Source organism: Labrus bergylta, chromosome 8, assembly GCF_963930695.1.
Source record: "Labrus bergylta chromosome 8, fLabBer1.1, whole genome shotgun sequence".
Classification (NCBI taxonomy): Eukaryota; Metazoa; Chordata; class Actinopteri; order Labriformes; family Labridae; genus Labrus; species Labrus bergylta.
In genome coordinates, this window is record NC_089202.1 from 22393002 (window position 1) to 22415972 (window position 22971).

Below are 22971 nucleotides of genomic sequence, written 5' to 3' on the forward strand. Positions count from 1 at the left end.
TTACAACATATAATTATACTTTGTAAAATTATCTGTGATTTTCTGAACCTTAACTATACGAAAAACAAAATCAAGTTCTTCTAATTAGGGCCTCAAATTATTAACAAGAAATGCCAACATAGGAAATTGAATATACATTCAGTCACTGCTGTGGCTCAGTGGTAGTCATCGTCTTTTAACCAGAAGATCAGGGGTTCGATCCCCAGCTCCTGCAGCCACATGTTGATGTGTCCTTGGGCAAGACACTTAATCCAAAACTGCTCGTGCTGCTTCATGAGCGGCATGTGAATGTGTAAGAATGGGATCATTTAATACCAATGGAAACTCTACATTGCAGCTTCTGCCATCATATGTGTAGGTGTGACCTGCAGTGTAAATAGGCTTAGAGAAGTCAGAGGACTAAGTCCATTTACCAATCAGGATGATAGTTCACAGAGTAACAACAATTATTCTGCTACATGACTTAATTCAACTAAACACAAAGAAGTTGCCGAAAAGATTCTTTAAACCGAATTCTGCCTCTATAACACTAAAACATAAAAAGATGGATTGGTTGGAAATAAAGAAGTGGGCCGATTAGTTTTCAGGAACAGAATAGACGAACTTCATCTGGTGTTAACAGTAAATGCATCTTTGTGACTCAAGGTGAATTCAAAAAGCGCCATAACCCAGGAGGAAACATGCCATCTGGGAAAACAACAGTGGTGCCTGAACATGAATGAGATGTAGCAGGGCTGCTTCAAGAGCAGAAGGATGTCACAGCATACAGATGGACTGAACCAGACTGCTGATTTGATGTGGCCACCGCACTCTCCACCTATAAAACATCTGCTGAAAATCACCGTCTACCCGAGCAAACCACGCTGCCCTCATCTCTTTTTTTTCTGCTCACACAAACTTTCAGAGTGGAAAAGAAATAAATGTGCTCCTATAGAGCGACCGTGACATATGCTCCCCCCTCCTCCCTCGCAGACACCGGCCTGAGTTTAATTCATCCTTAATGTTTTCCACTGCGGCACTTGTTTGACAGCAAACACGGCCTGCCTTGATTCATGTGTGTCATTGGATTCTCAATGTCCTCATTTGCGAGGTAGTTTTTCTGGCAAACATTGGTCTCCAGAACGTTATTAATGGGTTTGTTGGGAAGCGGAGCATGCAGACCGGCTTGTGGATATTTTGCGGTGGAGTGTTGCCATTTCATCGCCACTTTCACAGGCACGTTTTATTCCATCGAGAGTGACTGAACGGTAATCTGTGGCTGACAGGAAAGCAAAACAGAAGAATCTTTTTGGCAAGCGAACAAATAAAAGTTACGCTGATGTAAACAAACGCTCTGAGATCCCATTACTCCTGCGACTGGGATCTCAAAACCTCATAGATTTTCCTTTTCCTCCTGCCAAGAAGACTTTAAGTGTCTTAATGAAATATTCGCCGTCTCGGGGGGGACGAAATGTTAACACTCTTAACGGCTGTTGTAAGTAGTAAAATGAACAACGTCTCAGATGAATGCCCTTTTCTCTGTTCAACCCGCTGCTTAAAACCTCGTCACATTTCTCCACCTGCTAACCTGAGGGCTTATATGGTGTCAAGAGGAATAGGCCATCGCAGTATCAGGCTGCACAGCCGATCTGGCAGCTCAGCTCATCCTGATCATTGACCTTTCGGTAATAAGTCCATTCCCCTCAGCCACAGAGCCAAATGGCTGCCCAGAGTGCTTTCAGGGAGGGAGCAGGAAGGCAGAAGAGACAGTCTCTAATTACGGCTGAATAGAGCTTCAATGCAGGGCTGTGAAATTTAAAAAAATCAACACAGCACTCTTGACTAATTTAGTTCATAAATTGCAGGAGGCTGCAGTTTTTGTCTTTGAGACGAATGTGTTTTTGAGGCAGTTTCCTTTCCTCAAGCTGTGCTCCTGTGAATCCCCGGCCAGCGGAGCGATTTGCATGTCAGCACAAATTCTAACTTGTTTTATTCAAGGAAAGCAAATGTTTATAATTACCCCTCGACTACACACACACAGAACAGCGCGCGCACACACTGAACTTTTATATTCTTTCTGAATTTAAAGTAGCGTCTCCATCGATTCATCGTTATTCACACGGGAGCCAATCCAATCTGATGTCACACTCGGAGTGGAGAGCTGAAACGCTGTTATGGTGTCTTATTGATGTTTTCATATTAATAATGCAGAGAGTCCTTCAGATAATTATCAGCTTCTCGAACGATCGGTATCTGAAAAGGAGGTACATTTGTAGTTTTTTAATAACCCTGGTGTAAGGGTTTAAAAGTGACCGTGTTAACTGGTGATCTTTAGCCAAATGTATGATGTCTTTGGGAAAAACTGAGCTAGACAGTGGTTGAATGCTGAAGTCAGCTGTCGTCCAGTGGGCGCTGACTGGTATCGAAATAATTTGTTTCAACTAAAAATAAGACCACATGGCTGTCAGATTTCTCAATATCCACCGTCTTTTCTGTCGCTGGTTCGTAGAGGAGCAGTAAAATAATATTTCCTCAGATTCCCTGGAACACAGCAGTAAGACATTACAGCATTCGACCTCCCTCTGCGTGCATGACGTCAAAGGAGATTATGCGCTGTGTGAATACAGCGGGCTGAGATTAATGTTACAACATGTGCTCTTCAAGTGTTTTTTTTCTGTTCTGGAGAAATTGTGCAACTCTAGCTTTTCTTTAACTGTCAGCTACTGCGTCATCCTTCACCTTGTATGCACAGCAGTACTACTGTTGGCTGAGTGATATTCTTATGACTCATTATGTTTTTGCAGCTTCCTTTATTCAAAGCTTGTGTATTATGGTAATGCCATACGCTGTGCATTATTCATTTTTGGCTGGGGGCAAACATTTGCAGCGCACCAGACGCTGGGATTCTTGTATAGCTGCTCAGATGCAGAGAAGGAATATGCTAGCTTCACCAGAGTCTCTGCTTTGCCTCCTTCCATCCTCTTAATGAAAAGAGGGGGACTGAGGATGACAAAGAGATGCCCCGCTTTATGCTTTATTTACAGCATTGTTAACATGACCCCAGCGAGGACAAACTCCCCGCATGAAAGGCCACTTTTTTTCAAAACTCTCTGTTAAAAATATGCTTCTCTCTCCGTTCAATACCGACCGCTGCCGCCTGCATTGATTCAGCCCAGCGTGCGAGCTCGCCCTCCTGTGAGAATAAAATCATGTTATTCCCTTCGACTTGGAAAGCATACAACCACCTACTCAACCATTTCCCCTTGTTTCTGGATAAACCGTCCAGTCAGTAATTGCAGTAGTCATTGTGCAGACGAACAATAAGAGGCTTGATTAAAAAACAAACCATGTCATCTGAGACAATAAAGACAATAGAACAGAGGAAGGAGGTGTCGCCTGGGCCGCCGCGCTGCGCAGTAATTGGTCTTGGGCCTCTTTCACGGTCAGGGAGGGGAATGGAGATTGCTTCATTAAAGTTCCTCTTCTGATAACCACAGCAGCCACACTGATAGAAAAGAAGATCTTAACTGAATGACGGTGCCATTAGGAGAGGGGGGAAAAAAAGGCCCCGGGGAAGGGAATGAGCTGGAATAGCAAATAATGCAGATAATGGTTTTATTTGTGCACGGCGGTATTCACGAGCTGCAAAACACACCGATTCACATTCAATTACTGGTTTACTTTGCCGTTTTATTTATCAGCCCCCTGGTGCAGGTCTCGACTCAGACAGCGATTTACCTGCTGCTGTAAACATCTCTCTGCTTTAGCGACAGGATGCTTCAGGAACACTCTGCTTCTGTGCTCAGACGTTTGGCTGCGTTTACAGTTTTCACTTTGCACATCTATGTGTTCATGATTGCTGATTTTTTTTTTCCCCCCTAAGAACATACTCTGTTATGTTCATGTTAAAACCATCCATGTGATCGCCAGATGTTGTCAGCTGGAAACATGCCAGTTACAGAAGACTCTTCCAGGGACATTTTATTGATATGTTTTATAATAGAAAACAGGAATTTAAGCCTTCGAGCTCCTTAGTGTTTGGTGGCCCAAATGTAAACTCATGTGGAAACTTAGCGCATGTCCAAAGAAATAAAAAATCCCTTTACGTGATTGGCCACGAGCAAAACCCGACAAGTATTCTTTCTTTTAGATCCTCTTGCCAAAAGGATTGAATGTCATGTCTTCCTACATAGTGCTGTGTAACTTTGATTAAAGCCACCAAGGGGCAACAAAAAAAGCCCGTGGCCACCATAGGTTTGTCACAACGACAGAATTTTCAACATTGATCCGATAATAGTACAAATCAAACAATAACTAATGAACTAAGCAGAAGTGAAAGGTATGCAATTTGTTAAAGATAAGACTTCAATCTTATACTGACTTAAATAAATTGAAGAGTGTATCACTTTCTTCACTCCGTAATGTGTCATCATTTTTTTCTGCTTATATTGTCTTTCCTGTGTTTTAATAAGGCCAGCATTGTGGCCACCAAAAATGTATTTTGGCCACTAAAGTTAGTGGCTGTAAAACTTCAAGAACCGTTTCTGGGGCGCCTCATATACAATGGCAATGTTACAATTCACTTAGCAGACGCTTTTATCCAAAGTGACGTACATCAGAGAGTAAGTACAACACTACTCCATTCATACACCGCCACTGAAGCAGCGGGAGCAATGCGGGGTTAAGTGTCTTACCCAAGGACACATCGGACATGTTGCTCAGCTGGGGATTGAACCCTTGACATTCTGGTTTTAGAGGCGACAACTCTACCAACTGAGCTACAGCCGCCAATGAGTCCCAGAGTGTCCCTGCGGCTGTACCAGGTCCCTTGACATTTCCTGCATGTCATCATTCCCCCACTCCTTTCTCCCACATTTCTTGTCACTCGTTGCTGCACGTTCCAAATATAGGCTTTAAATATCCCAAAAAGTCCCAACAAAAACATCATCATAATTTCCCTCATGGGGGGCTACCATTGCTGCTGCGGTGTTTGAATAAGTGTAAAGAACCGTTTGACTGGTCTTTGGAGATATTTGTCTTGTTTTTGAATGGATCTCCGTTACAACATCAAAAGGTGGAAGTAGCGCTTCTTTGAAAGGGTGTGAATGTCTCTTTTTTTTCGAAAGAAGGATGTGGAAGGATGTCACTTTACATCTTTTTTTTTCACTTTGCGGTTGCCTAATTGGGTTAGAAATTTCACAGATTACCCAACACCATCCAAAATAGCTGTGTGCCTGAGAGTTACATGACATTTCTATCCAACTGGACAGTGAGTAAAAGATTGAAATCTCTCTGCAGTTTCTTGAATCATGAAGGATGTGAATCGACTGTTCTCAGTGCGTACAGCCTGTCGTCTTTGAAGCTTTACCCATGGAGCTGGTTCTTTAGCGATGGACGGGTTCTTCTATATTGTTTGAAAAAGGTGCTTTGTTTCTTCAGCAAACATTCATTTTAGGTATATATGACTGTTTCCTGCACAGTGGTGCAGTGGTTAGCTGTGAGAAGGTTCCTGGTTCAATCCCCGTCTGACAGGAGCCTCTCTGTACGTTGTTAGCATGTTTTTTCCCTGTGCATGCGTTGGTTCTCTTCGGGTACTCAGGCTTCCTCCCACAGTCCAAAGACATGCTCGTTAGGTTAACTGCTGACTCTAAAATTGCTCTACTGTGAGTGTGGCTGGTTGTCTGTCTCTATATGTCAGCCCTGTGATTGGCTGGTGAACAGTTCAGGGTGTAACCCCGCCTCTTGCCCAATAACAGCTGGGATTGGCTCAAGCAACCCCTGTAATCCCCAATGGGAAAAGCGTTAACGATAATGGATGGATGTTTCCTGCGGTTTCTCCCGTTACTGTGGTTTTCGGGGTTGCTTTTAGTTTAGTCTCTCTGGTATCAATATTTTTTCCGCTCCCGTAACTCCAAAATCTAAATGTTTGGATGTCCGAGACATTGCTGAACACTTTAATCTTGAACAAATCTTCTTTTCCTCCTGTGTGAATATGATCAGGGTAGTGGGTGGCACAGCCCTATCTCATACATCACTTTCATCATCCTAACCTGAGAGTGTCTGTGGGAATTGGCTCTGGGTGACAGGAAGGGTTGGTGATTTCTGCTGTGAGATAAAGGTGATCTTCGAGCATTGGCACCGATCTGCAGATCGCCCAGTTTATGAAATAAAACAATGTGGATGATTAGATGGACACTGTATCATTGGGAGGAAAGGTCATTCAATATATATGGAAATGATAACTGCTGTCTTTGATTACCTGGAGTAGGTCTGTGTGGAGAAGAGTTCCTTCATTGTCTACGAGGGAACCTTTATATTCATTCTCAGTCTCTAAAATGATGATGAGCATATTGATATTACTTTCAAATAGTTTGATAATGCTGCCGGTTAGAAGAATATCCTGATCATGACAGTGAAGCAGAGCCGAGGGGGAGAATTCCTCTAGAGTGAAGATATTAAAAAAACACAGAATAAGAGTTTATCTGCGCTCTTTAGCAGACAGGATGTTAGGGGAAGATAGAGAGATTCCTCAAGTGTTCACAAGGTTTGTACCAGGAGCTGAATGATCCACAGAGGTTTTCCTCCTCTCCAAAACAAACAGAACTAATTATTTAAAGAATAATACAGTATCATGTTTAAAAAAAAAAAAAAAGGTCTGAGGTAAACATGGTGTCAGGAGAGGCTGCGGGCTGAGACACTTCCAAAGAGCTTGAAGGTTGAAAAGGTTGAAGTGATAACGAGATGAATCAGGTGCTCTTCAAGGATAGGGTTCAGAGGTTAAGTATCTAATAAATAAATAAATAAATGACCGTCCTGATATACAAAACAAGTTCATTGTGAAGAAAAGGGAGTCTAAACTGACAGTCGGAGACACTCATTACATCCCTGTACAAACATCCCATGTTTTTTTATTGTGTTTCTGACTGCTTCTGACTTTGTTTTTAAATCCGGAAAGTCATTTATTTTTTAGCTATTTGCGCTAAATTTTTAGGTTGCGATTCTTTGTCTTGAACACAAATGTTAACAGGAGCTGATTGTCTCCTCCTATCCAAAATAAACAGTCCTAAGCTATAAATGAATCGGTTTGATGTTGCTAACCACATTAGCTTCGTTTTCTCATTCACAAGGATTTTTTTTCTCTTGTTGCCTTTATTAGAGAGGACAGATGAAGAGAGACAGGAAATGTTGGGAGGAGAGAGTTTTCAACTAAAAAAAGCAGTCTAAGGTTAGAAATGTTTTGTATGAAGAGTATTCCTGCCATGCTTGTGTAAGCTGAGCTGCTTATTTTTTAGCCAGACTTGTTCCTCTTCTACCTTCCAGACATAATTTTAAACAACTAACATCTAAAAAGTGAAAGTGACATCTTGCACAAGTGAAGTAGTGTGCAAGAACTGTTTTAATCTCTTACATACAATCTAAAAACTCCAGGCCAACCTTCTGTTTTCTAGTTTTTCTTTTCTGCTGTATGAAAAGCAGGACGATCCATATCCAATCCATATCAAGTAAACAAACGTTTATTGTTGTTGGCGATGTAAATGTTGTCACTTAATACAACTACTCACTTCCTCACCTTCACATGACTTACTCACCACGATGCGAGCTTCTGATTACGCCTCGTTTATTCAGTAATCTTAACAGTTTAAAATTAGAATAATGAGATAAATGTGAACTGTAAAGACAAGAGGAGGAACCTCAAAGGCAGCGAGCAGTGTGGCTGTACGCTTTCATTTCTCTGTTGTGGAGGAAGCGGCCCAGCTGTCACACTGAGTTCCCACATGAGTATAATCTCCGAGGACAGGGCAGCGGCGAGACTCTCACGGACACCCGCGCCCTAATGCGTCCCAGACCCTTGAAAACAAATGACCCAAATAGTCAGTGAATCAAGCCATTTGGCTGACGGTGCACTGCAGATGTAGTGTTACTTACACAGAGGTTATTATTACAGCGGCCAACAACAAAAGCCCATAAGAAGCCCCGTTAGAGCGGCTAACGTCATGTGTTTGGGCAGAGCGGAGCTATCTGCTTCATGAGAAGAAAGAAAAACAAAAAAAGGGAGAGACTTAATATTTGTCAGACTGTCGCTCTCAGGGCTCTGTGTTTGGTTCATTGTGTGTTTGTTCCTCTTAACGCCTTCATTGACTTCACATTGAGCTGATCATTTTTTAAAGCACCAGTGAGTGAGCAGTTTGCAGCTCTGCATGCACGGCCCCACCGACCTATAAAGGAATGAGCCTGCTGGGTGAGGGTTGCACTTGCAGGATTGAAATGTATATAATATATGCCTTGATTAGCCAATAATTATTGTGCAGCGAGGATGTCATTTGAAGAGCATAATACTCTGAAAAGCTATTAACCCAGGTCAAGGAGTCGACAGCCATTTAACTCCCGACATTAACTGAGCATTAATTAAAGCCTGCCGAATTGGATCTCATGCAAAGACTTGATAATGACGTGAATCTGAACATCGCCTTGTATGTCTCTGGTCTTATTTAAAAGCTTGGCCCACACTTATAAGATATATCAGAGACCCCACATGACCGCTGATAATCACTGATTAAACAGTTTTGTTCCTACAGTGTGGAGAGGAAGGATATGACCAAAGCAGCACATCACACACCAACAGATTCCATCATCCAGAGTCCTCACAAATCTGTAAAACTCCCAGCATCTCTCGCTCATGAACGCGACTTTGTAATAAACAAAAATGGCGGACATTAGGTAGGAAGAATTTGTGGTTGTTTTTGGACTATGACGCACAAAGAGAAGGCTGACAGTGTTGATCAAGAAGTTAAGACGGCGTGAATACATGAGTGCATGTTAGAAGCTGGAGGTCGTTGTACTTTCTTCATCAGTCAGCTCGCCGCTCAATTGGCTATGGTTTGTTTCCCGTGATAATCCACTGAGTGTGTGCTCGGCTGTCCTTTTGGGTTCCTCCCCCACACACACACACACACACAACAGGAGATAAAAATTTAACATTTTGATATTTACAATTTGAAATCAGGGCGGCTCTGACGTCCCTCTGATCACATCGGACCACTCTTAACACGCCTCACACCACAGAAAAACACGACAGATCATCTTAAGAACCATCAGAAAATGAAGAAACCTGAATAACTACAGCTGTGTAGAGGAGAGATGTTTTTGTTTTCACAGCACTTAAAAAAAAAGAGATTTACATGGTATCTGTGGTGGCATTGATAAGGACTCAGATGGCTTGGAAGTGCGGGAAATGGTTTCCGTATTAATAAACATTAACATCCTAAGGTAGGTTACTTAAGAATACATTAAACACATTTGACAACATCACAGGTCAGTCTACATTTGGTCTATCCAGTATACAGCTTCTTAAAGTATTTCTAAGGTAATGTAACTAAACTGGAGTTTCTTGTGATGGAGACGCCGCTCACTCCTCCCAACGCTAACGACCATGTGAGAGACTGTCAGATGCTGAAAGAGCTGGCCCTCAACCAGCTGCAACAAAGCACCACATGAACAGTGTGACGGCGGGGGGAGGAGGTCTCCGAGCAACAGCCAGCGGTGGCATGCTCATTCAGCTATTGACTTAGCCTTTATCCACAGCCTGTTGTGTGTCTGTCGGATCCCCTACAGCAATCTCTCTGCTGAGCGAGGACCTCTGCCATGCCTGCTCGTCTCTATCTCTCCATCACGTCTGAGTTATTATCACGGCTGCAGACTCATCAGCCTCACAGGGAGAGAGAATCTGCTTCTGTTTGGAGGTGATTGGAAAAGGAGTAGTTGGCTGTGTGTTTCAGCGTGGTGTCAGGAAGCCTTTGTGAGCACAGAGCGGTAATGGAAGTGTTACCGCGAGGTGTGTGCAGCACACAAATGTTAGCAATAAGAAGAGGAGAGAAGATTGCCCGGAGCGAGAAAAAATAAGCTCCCTGTGTGGTTCTTACAAGAGCAGGAAATGTGGAAAGTCATATTTGAAGAGTGGTCACAAAAGTTCAGTCATCAGCTGTGTTTGAAAGTATCATTCAGTGAACCCCTCAAAGGTTTACACTGACTAATTACAAACCAAACAGGACTTGGTATGAAAAGCCACAGACTCAGAATCAAAGGAGGGAGTCTGCCTGAGTGCTTTGAGGGGTTTGAACAGTAAAACTCAAAGACAGAGTTTAATGCAGGCCGTCAAGGAAAGAGGCGAGATAGAAAGCTCAGTCATATATCTTGATACAGGTACAAAGTCTAACACCATATGTCCCCGCTTTCCTGGTTCCTGATTGGAATCCCCGTCCGACAGGAGTCTCTCTGTGTGGAGTTTGCATGTGTGGGTTCTCTCCAAGTACTCCGGCTTCCTCCCACAGTCCAAAGACATGCTCGTTAGGTTAACTGGCGACTCTAAATTTCCCGTAGGTGTGAATGTGAGTGTGGTTGGTTGTCTGTCTCTATACGTCAGCCCTGTGATTGACTGGCGTCCAGGGTGTAACCCCGCCTCTCGCCCAATGACAGCTGGGAACATCAACAGAACACAACAGAAACATCTGCTCCAACATGTTTCCTTAATGTCTGATCATATAGTAAGGTCACTTTATCATTTCATTCATTCATTCAATCATTTCATAGATATCTTACGGATTGGACCTTTCAACTGTAAGTTCAGGTTGTTGTTTTTTCTTTTTAAAAAACACTATTTACTGAGTTGTCACGTCAGTTTCATTTCAGTGTTTCTCTGGAAAGAGATCAAGTCTGATGTTAAATCCATGTTCTCCTGTTATATCTGCTCTCATATGAAAAGTCTTGTGTTGTGTGGAGGCAGTTATTTACTCGAGTGCATTCGTTCCTGTGTAAGACGGAAAAACTTGAAATGATTCCCCCCTCCCCTGTGGACATATGACAAACTAAAGATGTTTGTTAAAAAAATAATAATAATAATAATAATTTTGAATGCATTAAAAGAAAAATGAATAAAGCCATCTTCTTCAAAATGATGAATATTACAGACATTAAGCTGCCTGTGGCCTAGTGGTTAGTGTGAAGGCCCCATGTGCGGAGGCTGTGGTCCTCCGGGACGGGCGGCCTGGGTTCGGGTCTGACCTGTTGCTCCTTTCCCTCTTGTCGTTCCACACTCTCTCTCTTTCCCCTGATGTCTGTCTCTAGAATAAAGGCATAAAACGCCCCCAAAATAAACCTAAAGGGTTAGAGGGCACCTGTGATGAGAGGTCAAAGGTGGCTCCTTATGAAGGTTTTTTTTCTTCTGTTTTAGATATTTTGGGGGCCTTTTTTTGTCTTTATTAGATAGAACAGCTGTTGGGAGATAGGAAATGTTGGAAGGAGAGAGTGGGGGACGACATGATGAAAGGGCAGAGGTCAGATTCTAACCCAGGGTTGTAACCGCTAGGCTACAGGCGCCCCTTGAAGGTCATTTTTTGAGCAGAGTTTTGGCATCGTGGCGTTGTCTGTGCATTCCTCCGCTCCCATTTAACATGTTTAATAACACGACAGAAGAATGTAGAAGCAGCTGAATATGACCACCGTCTCTGACTGTGGTTTCCCTTTTACTTTACACTGTTATGACAGGCTTTCCAAGCACAAGTAACTGCTGGCTATCACATATCAACATCTGTCTCTGTGTGCGTATAAATCTCTGTATATTTAGGTCATTTCCTGGAGTGGGTTCTGATATTGCTCCCTGTTGGAGAGAGTTTGTTTAGAGGACTTAAAAACCTGCAATTTCATGTCATTTGGTGTCATTTGATGGTGGAGCAGTTGCACCTCTTGTGCCTGCAGAAACAACAAAACCATTAGAGTTAATCTTTTGTAAATAAACCTCTGGGAAAAAGAGTCACATCTGGATTTGAGCTGCGTTCTTAGTGCCGTCTCTGCTCTGAACGTGTGTGGTGGACGTTATCACTTACAGCTAAGTATCAGATTTAGAAAGACAAATATATTCAATAATCGCATGATGTATGATTCTCTTTTCATTCTTTTGTCATTTAATGTCCGCACTTACTCAAAGAATCCAAAGATTTTCTTTGTGTCTGAAACAACACGAGTCCACATCGGCGGGGTCCTTATCGCCGCAGCATTTTGAAGTAATTCCCCCGGGAAGAAGTAATCATAATTAGCTAATTAAAGCAGGCTTAAGTGAGGGGCAGAGTGAGAGAGGGGAAAGTAGATTAGCAGAAATTTGCATGTGTTGACACTGACGGAGGAAGGAAACGTCTACTGTCTATTTATGGGAGAGTGATCTATTTTCAAGGGCACTCTTAGAGCCATATGCTGCTCTTAACAGTGGGGTTGTTTTGAGGTTATAACACCGTCAGGAGGACGTCTGTGTCTCAGATTATTGCTTTCTGTCTGTATGAAAAGTGGTCCAGAGTCGCAGCAGTGAAAACAAAACCACACACACACACGTCTGTAACTTGCTCATCTGCCAGCAGCTCAGTCGCTGGAAATTACATGAAGTCGGAGGGATTGTTCATTGTCCCGCTCTTTGCGATCTGGACATTGTCCCGGTCTCCCTCCTGGCTCAGGTCCAGCTCATGGTCTTACCACAAACAGCAGCGGGGGAGGGGACGGGGGACGGGGGGGGGGAGCAGACCGTAATATGGAAATGGCATTAATTACAGGGCCTATACAACAGATGTGACCTTCAGTCTCCACTCAGCGTAAATACTCGGCTCATGGAATAAACTGGATCAAATGTGGGATCATTTTTGATCTGTTATTAATATCTGTTTTTGTTCAGTTTGTCTTTGAATAACAACCGTAGTGACTGTGATTGTCTCTCTGACTGCTGTAAAGCGTCTTTCAGCGTCAAGCTTTGTTGAAACCTATCGATGAAGAGGACACTGACTCTCCTCGATGTGTGTTTATTTAAAGGCTTTAACCCCGATTGTGTCACGGCACTTCAGTACTAATAATCTCTTGGTAAAAACTGTGTGGACAACAAAATGGTTAACTGAGACTGTGTGCATCATACAACAGCTGACTGAAGTGCACGGTGAGCTTTTTGTGAAGTGAGATGAGATTTTTCATGAATTGGCACGTTGAAATAATGATTGATTGAAAAGCGAGAGGAGTATTTAAGGAAGAATGTGGGACATGTTACACATTAGTGTATCAGAATTCAAGTCTATCCTGTGTAAATGTCTCACTGAGTCATGCAGTCTACAATGAGGGAGAAGCTTGAGTCCCGCTGGCACAATATATAGAGACAGGAAATAAGAATAGACAAGGAAATAGAGCAATAAGTATCATATATGAGATACAGATATTTGAATACAAGATCAAATAATGAGAAATGGGATGAGTAAGGTCATTAAATGTCAAAATAAAACTGTTCTGTGTCCGGAAAAAAGGCAGCACCCAGCATTTTTTTTTCCCGGGCACTCTGCCTTTTTCGTGCAGCCTCTACGAGCGCTTCGAGTTGAAAATCTTCTCAGAAAGGCGCTGTTGACGTCACCGGCGCTCTTTTTCCAAATGTATGATATTCCCTGTAGTTTTGTCTCTTACAGAACGAGTCTTGAATCCACATCCTCCTCCTCGCTCCGTGTCTGATCACATTTCTCCAGGTTATGTGATCATTGACTAACACACCACAGATCCATTCATTCTTCTGTTTACACTGATTCATGACGTAAACTATGTGTGAACAGTCAGAGGGAAAGCTGTGGGTAGTTTAAGTGTTAAAGAATCTCTTATATTCTTTGGTTTTCCTGCACGCTCTCACTTACAACTTAAACATTTTACACTGCAAAGCATCCGAAATGTAGACGATAATCTAAATCCTTCTCAAACTAAAACCCCTAAAACCTCCGAAGCTTCAGCATTCCCCAAATCTCCGTCATTTACTTGTCAGAGACCGGCGTTTACGACCCTGAGCTGCCCCGACCCCCAGAATCTCTCTCATTGATCACCATGCTGTCTGTCCTGACGCGCTGCGCTGATTAACATATTAACAAGTCTTTTGTTTCAATCTCCCAGCGCTGGCCCAAAAGGAGACAACATCTACGAGTGGAGGTCGACCATCCTGGGACCCCCAGGCTCCGTGTACGAGGGAGGAGTCTTCTTCCTGGACATCGCCTTCACGCCAGACTACCCCTTCAAACCCCCCAAGGTCAGCAGCTACAAAGCGTTTGGTTGTCTCAGGCTCTGGAAGAGTTTGGGAAATAATCTGGAATCTTTAGGGATCGGACAGAATATGAGGACAGTTTTTTGCTGTGTTCTTAAACGCACTTTACAACAACAGATTTTCTTGGATCTCCCTTTATTTGCGTGTTCCTGGGCAGATATATATGCAGTTACATCTGACCATCTGTCACAACCAGCACAGCTCCATTAGTATTCACTCAGGTCTCTGTCTACCTCGTGCTTTACCCCAATCTCTCCAAACTCTCCTTCGACTTCCTGAGAAAAATATTTGGCTCTTTAGCTTCTTAATGCTCCGCTGTGTTCACCAGCTGCACACTATTTATGTCTGCTGCCGTCTCCGTGCTGAACAGGCGGCGCACGCTCAGTTTTTAGACTTTTCCCACTGAAAACAGCTGTGGACGAAAACGAGCCTGATGAGAGCAGAGAAAGTGAAATGAAACAGTTTAATGAAGGCCGGAAAATCAAGACAGCGAGCTGAAAGACGCTGAAATGTCCGACAGAGCTGCTCTGTGTGTCTACAGTCAGTTATGATCCACTCCTTTGAATAGAAACACAGATTATAGTTCTTAAAACTTTTGTTATCTGCTGTTTTTAGGATTAATTGCTCAGTTGTTTTGCATAGGGATCATTGGAAAGACAAAAGGAGAGTCCTTTTCTAGATGTGCAGTCTTAGTCTGGCTCTCATTATCAGGGTCTGGTTTCTCTAATAACGGCCTAACAGACGGTTTATTCTACCCTTTGCCCCCTGTATGAGGCTCCACACATCCTGTACTGATTGTTTACATTTACACATGCATGTGGACATAAGTGGTCAGGATGCTGCGAGGGTGATTGTGATCTTCCTAGCCGACTGGTTTGCATAGTGTGGCTAACGTTAGCAGAGCTACCACCAGCATTCAGTCCTTCCCTGCTGGTTATACATTGCTTGGGGCGATATCTCAGTTGAACATGACACACCCGATTTACTTTTTTCAATCTGAATGTCACAGAGGCGTATTGTGGAAACAATGTGATCCCTCCCTCTGTACCTTCTCTGAGGTAGTAACAGAGGCGTTACAGGGGCGCATGTCTGACTATGTGGCGCTCCTGCTGTGCCGCGCTATCGAGTAGAATCACAGACAGGCAGACGATGACGGGGTACTAGTTTCCTCTCGTCTTGATGACCTACTCTGGTGCAAAGTTCAAGGTCAACCCCAGAAAATAGCCTGTAATAGTGAATCAAGTTATCCGATCTTTGTTTGTCTATTTGTACAAAATCTTATCGCAGCTCTGTACAAAATGTTTCACAGGTACAAGAACGAGTTTTCTAGCGTTGTTTGGCTGCTGCATGTTGACGACAGTGTCATGCAATAAAGAATGAGTACTAGCTCAAGGGAGCTGATACCGAGCTGGCAGGGCATGTTGTGTGGTAACGTCTTTTGTGGTACGAGTCAAGCTTTTTGACAGCTCTTTTCAGCTTGGTTTGCACTTTTGCACACTTTCGTTTCTGAAGAATCGTTGAGTTTTGACCCTTTCAGGTCACCGTGTCTGAAGATTCCTCTCTTTGTTTCATACTGTGTCGTCTGCAGAGGACTCTGAGGACGTCGAGTGGATATAATAATTGAATACACAGACCGTCAGAGCCCGTCTCCCTTCACTTTGCTGTGCACCCCATTACCCTTTCACATGGCCTTCATTTTCTCCCCCTCTTACTCTCTCTCTCTCTCGCTCTCTCTCTCTCTCTCTCGCTCTCTCTCTGTTATGCACACCCCTCCTCAATCTGGCTCGCCCTCTTCTCCCCTTCTTCCTCGCTCTTTGTGCCGTGTAACCACCAGCTCTGTGTTTGACAGCAGACTCAAACAAATCCACAGGCCCCGGCCCAGCCTTCTGTAGCTAGAGGGACTTGAGTGTTTCCTCCCCCTCCGATACTTCCCAACCCCTCTGACACACTGTGATCCTCAGCCAAACCCCCCCTGCTCACACACCAACACACAAAACCCTTCAGCCTGTATCTGCCACAACCCCCCCCCCCCCCCCCCCTCTCTATAGTAACGCTTCAGTGCAGCTCAGACCTCAGGCTTGGTTTTTTTGACCCAGAACCTGACTCGCTTTCAAGACTCTCAAGGAGAAACAAGAGTCTACAAGTTCACCAGGTGGATGTGTTTCTATCTTCCAATCTGTGTGTCTGCAGAGGCAGGCAGGTTATTTATAACGTCCTGCCCTGTGTGATTTTTGGGAATGCCAAGGCTCATTAGAGTTTTCCTCTGAGGGGTCGGGGTCAGGAGGGCCAGATGTTGCTGATTGGTCCTGACAATGACACCAGTGTTTTGCCCCGCTGCTACAAACAGATGTCAAGCTCACAGCCAAGCGGAAACAGACCACAGCAGCAGGGATACGCTGGTTGTTTGCATGTTCAAGGTGCTTTAGATCAGAGAGGTTTTAGTCAGGGTTATGTGGTCTGGGTCATGCTTACTGTGATACCTAAAGGAATCAATTTACCAACAGAAGAAAATGACCCGGTGCACACAGTAGTGAGGTGGTAAATGCACGTTACTCATGAAGGAGGGTTGAAAATACAATCTCGATAGGAATCACTCATAAAGCTGGCTACTCACTAGACTTTAAGAATGTGGCAAACCAGAAACATGAGGACATTGTGTTAAGATTTCACAAACATGAGATCTCACAGATCAAATGTCACCTCACAAGAACAACAAATACTGTACGGCGGAAGATTGGCTTCATCAGCCGGCGGTACTGCTGTGTCTTCTGTTTTGCTGCGAAAAAATCAGATATCCAAAGGCAGATGCCAACATGACTTCTGCTATGTTATTTATTTAGGCTGTTTGACTTCCGGGTCAAAGCCCGGCGCAAGAACTGTGGAGCATGCTCCGAACGCCAAGGCCAGTTTGGGTCAGATTGCTTAAATCAATCGACCCCCAACCGAATCATCTCTGTGTTACTTCCACCTTGAAGACATTCAACGTAGTACAAATCTCCAGTTTTAGTCAGACTTGCACAATAATTCCACTTTTTCTAACTGCATGTAAACGTCCTGACTGAATCAGCAGTAAAAATAACTCTATCCTATCTATCTCTAAAATACGCTATCCCACAATGATGAGCAAATTGTTGGAATTACACCGGCAAGCAAGGCTGGAAATGAGACATCATGGTCTGAGCAAAGCACTCAAAGCATTTCATATTGTTATTAGGAAATTATCTATCTGGAATACCATGCAATACCCCCACCATCAAAGGGTCGTATTATCACATTTAAAGACCCAATAACTCTCTCTGAGGGGCGGCTCATGTCCGGCTCCCTCCACTTTAAAAACACTTCTGTTTCCATGGTGATGATTCTTCAAAATGCTGTGCCAGAGGGTCATATATTAACACTTGTTTCCTGGAGTCCAATAATCAAAGTGTGAACCAAACTGTGATTGTTTGTTGTGATGTTTTGTTTCTACACTATACTGCCCCCTGCTGGCCAGATGGATGCACATAAATATCCTGAGAATAGACTTTACAGGGTGGTTTACTGACTAGATGGAGTACAAACTAAATAATAAATATATGGTTCCCTGACTGCAGTCAAGTCCTGTACTTTGAGATGTGCTGTGTGTTCTCCCACTCACATCCAGCAGCGGTGACAAATGCTGTTAAATGTCCCTCAGTGGAGCAGTAAAGAGAGAGCCCATTACACTGCTACTGATGCTGATCAATCAGCTTTAATGTGAATCCAAGAGAAAAGGGAGGTAAACGCCCCTCAGCAGCTTTTTACTGTCCTCCATGTTTCACGCCTGGTTATAAAACAAGCTCCTTTACCTGACATATTATAACCACTCATGGAAAGGTTTTGAACTCATCTCCTGCACACACCTCACATCTTGGGCCTCGTGTCCACCTAGCATTTTTTTCTGAGCGCCAGCATCTTTTTTCAGTTGTTTTCCATGAGCAGAGAGCGTTCGCAGCAGAAAGCGGCCGCCTGGAGAAAAACTGAGCGCCCTGGGTCTTTTTTCCGCTCGCTCCACCTTTTTGAGCGGCTGCTCCGAGCACTCAAGTTGAAAATGTTTTAACTTTTCAGAAAGGCGCTGTTGGCGTCACAGGCGCTCTTTTTCAAAATGTATGATATTCTCTGTAGTTTTGCTGCATACAGATCATGTCTTGTACCCACATCCTCTTTGCTCCGTGTCTGATCGGGGTCAAACAATCTCAAATAAAAAACATGCAGTAAAAATGAACGCAACAGTGTCGGTCATACAGCGGCCATAGTCAACAGACTGTTGTCATAGAGACAGGACGGACATGCAGCTCTTTTCTTTTCAGCACACAAACGCTTCAAGCAAGCTCTCCCGAGAGGTTGTGGTCCTCAGGGTGGACGACCCGGGTTACGGTTCGGCCTGTTGCTACTTTCCTGCATGTCATTCCTTACTGTCTCTCTTTCTCCCTGATTTCCTTCTCTGTCCACTGTCCTGTCCCTCCAATGGAGGCAAAACAAACTCCTGCATGCTTTTTCTCGAGGCGGCCGCTTTCTGCTGCGAACGCTCTCTCCACATTGAAAACAACTGAAAAAAGACGCTTGCGCTCAGAAAAAAGGTGGACATGGCGGCCTTAAAAAACAAAACAGAAATATGACAACAAAAATGAAAAAAGGTGAAAAACTGATTCTGATCTGCTGTGTTTGTGCATCTGCAGGTTACCTTTCGAACGAGGATCTATCACTGCAACATCAACAGTCAGGGCGTGATCTGTCTGGACATCCTGAAGGACAACTGGAGCCCCGCCCTCACCATCTCCAAGGTGCTGCTGTCCATCTGCTCCCTGCTCACAGACTGCAACCCAGGTAAGACCTGCACCTGTTGTTCTTTCCATTCTTTGATCTTGTTTTTTTCTACTCAAGGCTGAAATTTAAGCCGACATGCAGTCATAAAGAACGTCGCGAGACTATTTACGGTGTATTAAGTAAGCCCTGACCAATTCAAACCTCCATTGTTTCTCAAGGCCGCCTAGCGATGACACATCTTTGGCACAGTCGGAGGCCAGACGCTGTAAATAATAAAAAACACATTTTCACAGCAGAGTGGAGCAACTGAGCCGCTTGTAGATGAGACCCACGGCGGGTGTTCTGTGAAAAATGTATTTATCATGAACGACGCTACAGGAAGGAAACAAGACAGGAACTGTGCGCGTTCTTTTAAAGCAAAGTTCGGTGAAATAAAGATAATCACAGGAGGAGGAATCAGGCCAGGAGTCCACATGTGACGATGTGGAAAAGCTGTTTTGTGCTTTCTCACATGTAGTCATTTTAAATTTAAGATTATAGAGCATCATGAAAACCAGCACTGTGGTGACTTTAACACTTTTAACAACTTCTGTGCCACCTCTGCTCTGTGCTCACAGCAAGTTGGTCCCTGGTTCAACAGGAGCCTCTCTGCGCTGCTTCCTGTTTGTATGTGAAGCCAGCATAACGCATGGTGTACTACAGCTTTGAGTAGCCTCACACGTACACAATACCAACAACAACAACAATAACAATATCGGTGTCTTTACATATTCATCGGAATCGGATCAGAACTGAAAAAAACTGGATCAGTGCATCTCTTAAGTTAACTGGTGACTCTAAATTGTCCGTAGGTGTGAATGTGAGTGTGGCTGGTTGTCTGTCTCTGTATGTCAGCCATGTGATTAACTGGCTAACAGTCCAGGGTGTAACCCCGCCTCTCGCCCAATGACAGCTGGGATCAGCTCCAGGCCCCCGCGACCCAGAAAGGGACAAGCGATATGGAAAATGGATGGCTGTTTGTATTATAACAGCTGAAGAAAGCTTCATATTTGTAATCGTACCTGTCCTCTTAAGAGTGTCCGACAGTTTGTAACATTTTGTCGCTCGGGCATTGAGAATAAATGTCATGTGTTCCAAAGTAACACTTCTTCCCCTACACAAATTTTTACATAATCATGGCAGGACACATGCAATCTTTCCATGAGTCTCTGTTTTTGCACAGTTTGAGTGATTTCACGCGTCTTCTCACATGTTTCCCCTCCTGTCTTTCTTCTCTTTCAGCCGACCCTCTGGTGGGAAGCATCGCCACACAGTACCTGACCAACAGAACAGAGCATGACAGAATAGCCAAACAATGGACGAAGAGATACGCCACATAGACTCCCCCCCCCTCCCCTCCCGCTCTCCTTTACCTCCCTCCTCCTCCTCGTCCTCCTCACTGCACCTCTCTCTACCTCTCGCTCTCACCCTTATTAGTCTGTCAAAGCACACTCACTAAGTGCAACGGTAAACCCGCCCTCCTCTCCTCCTCAGACTCCTCCCTCTCTCCCTCATTTTATCTACCTTTTCTGTGTTAAAAAAAAACAACCTTAAACTTAAAAAAAAAAAAAAAAAAAAAGTCCTTTGTTCCTTGTTGACTTGAAAGCTTCTTTTTTATACAAAGAGTAGATTGGGATTTTTATTTTCCAATATCTGAATGTTGGAAGTATTGTATTGGAGAAAAAAACACAGAATATAATAACGATCATACGCATCGTCCTCTGGCTACACAGTATGTATTCTTCATTTTCTTAGCAGCACCTGGAACAAACATGCAGATGATTTTCTTTAGTTTTGCTCTTCGTTTTTTTTTTATCTTGTATTTGTCATCGACATGTTATCTGCATGTAACGGGAAGGTTTGCGTCAATGAATCCTTCATGCTTTTTTCACCTCCTCTGATTTTGTTTGTACTGTATGTATTTTTTCAAAGGCTTTTGAGGCAGACCACAAAAGTATAGGTCTGCCCGTGAAAGAGGCAGGACTTGTATATTTACTGGCTACCCGCCACCTCTGCAATTGCAGAGTGGTTTGTTGTGCACTTGTATTACTGAAGCACCCAATAAAAACACACTGTGGTCGGCTTGTGAGAAAAAAAAAAAAAAAAAACGCTCTGTCTGGGATTTTTGTGTCCGACTGCACTCTCACAAATATTCACAACATCCACACAAATATTTACACCCATTCAGTGATCCTGCGTTATCACTCCAGCTCTCACCGGCTCTCATGTCTCACACTCGTTCATGTTCACAAAGCTGTACAGCCGCTTATTTCAGCTCAATTAAAATAATAACCTGCTTTATTTCAGTGAGTCTCCTGTTGTGACTTGAAGCTTTTATTATGACCTCTTGAGGGTGTGAGGTGTGCAGGATATGACGGGAGGAGTTGGGTAGCTGGACAGCCCTGGAGACAAAGGTTGCTCTTCTCCTTTGTGTCCTGCAGCCGGATCAGCGAGGTCAGCATCCTGAGGGGAGTCACTCAAATGCTGGGAGGAGAGCATATGAGGGGTCCTGAATAATCTCGGCCTGCTAACCTGAGTGTTTGATTCTCGCAGATAGTTGACAGAGTTTTTACAGGTAATGGCAGAGCAAACTGTGACGGTGCTTTACAAGAGGCGACTAATTGCGGTTAATGAGCTTAGGTAGATAGTTGCTAATGGAGCAAGAAACAAAAATAAAAGCTTCTTGAAGAAAAACCAAAACCTGATTTTATGAAAGCTAAGTCAACAAAAAAAATGCTGGCCTTATTTTTTCCATGTAATATCTGAACTTTAAGATTTGTGTCTTGGGACTTGTTTCTTGGATGTGTCTTAAATTCAGATGCCTGAATGCCCTTGAGCAAGGTGCCTTACTCAAGCGCACCTCGGCAGTGCTTAGAAAGTGAACTGGCCCCTCTCCAGCTACCAGACCAACCTCCAGATTTGGTCCGCACCAGGACTTAAACCGGTTCCCAACTCAAGTCCCTACAGACTGATCTACTGACGCCCTGATAACGAGAGGAAGAAGAAGATCCTAATAATACATAAAGATAAATATATATGTAAATTATTTACATGTACTGTTGTTTTGTTCCACATTATTTACACCTAAAAAATATCTCCCAACTCACACATACCACATCAGCTTTACTTTGTGGTTTTCTTCCAAACCGGTTAAAGTCAGTTTTGACTGAATCAGCGCTCTGGAAATTCGTTCATGTCTTTAGAGAGAATCGAGGATTTTCAGTGCTCCATAAGTCCTTGAAGAAGAATTTAGGTTTGAGTACAGAGAAGGTGATCTTTGTTAATGCGATATCAAAAGTATTCAGAACAGAGATAATGGAGCTGCTTTTAAAAAGCTCTGGTTGTTACACTGATTCATACTCAAATCAATGCACACGACATGTATTAGCAGTGTGCGATTTTGGCTTCATAAATTAGTCATTCAGCGAAAGCTTTTAAGGAGAGCACCGAGTCGGCTCTTCAATCAGACCTCTCTGCTCTCGCTCTCTCTCTTTTCTATTTTTACAGATTTTACCTTCCAGTTTGGACCCGAGAAGAAAAAGAAAAACACAAAGCTGTTATAAGGTAAGTTTTGATTGGTTGTTGTTGTGCATGGATAAAAAAGGATGGCAGTTATATCCTGCAAAACAGAAGTCTACAGGCTGCACAGCAAGGTGAATAAAAAGCCTCCATACCTGAATCAGTGCGCGCTGAAATAACAAAATGTAAGGATAAATCTATTAACACTAACTGTGCCCTGACATCTTGTTTGAAAATCAGGGCTGTCAGTATTAGGTAGTTAATCAAGATGATAACCCCACCGTACAGTGTGTAGCAGTGATGACAATAACTAATCAGACCTATTTTGTTTTTTGTACCAGGCTGTAAACATTTTTATTTATGCTGTAAAAACAGCTTGGTTGGTTGTGGTGTGTATGCGACGACCGGTGTTCTTGGAGCCAGCCTTTATGTATAAAGCAGGACTTAAAAGGGGTCAAAGGTGAGCACGTTACTGTTAAAATATTGACACAACAGTGTTCACAATGTGACAAGATTACCCAATTAACCTTTCAAACACTCACACATCCTCC

General features: G+C 43.4%; 1 protein-coding gene across 3 annotated transcripts in view; it reads left to right on the forward strand.

Annotated features, from left to right (window-relative positions):
* ube2e2 (ubiquitin-conjugating enzyme E2E 2) overlaps window positions 1-21207 on the forward strand; it is a 32870-nt gene extending 11663 nt beyond the window's left edge. For all 3 annotated transcript variants that reach the window (XM_065958019.1, XM_020640439.3, XM_020640437.3), the window contains 3 exons: window positions 13930-14062; window positions 18775-18922; window positions 20144-21207. In XM_065958019.1, the coding sequence (XP_065814091.1) occupies window positions 13930-14062; window positions 18775-18922; window positions 20144-20241 (379 nt within the window). In that variant the 3' untranslated portion in view covers window positions 20242-21207. The remainder of the gene's footprint in view (window positions 1-13929; window positions 14063-18774; window positions 18923-20143) is intronic.
* The last annotated feature ends 1764 nt before the right edge of the window (window positions 21208-22971 follow it).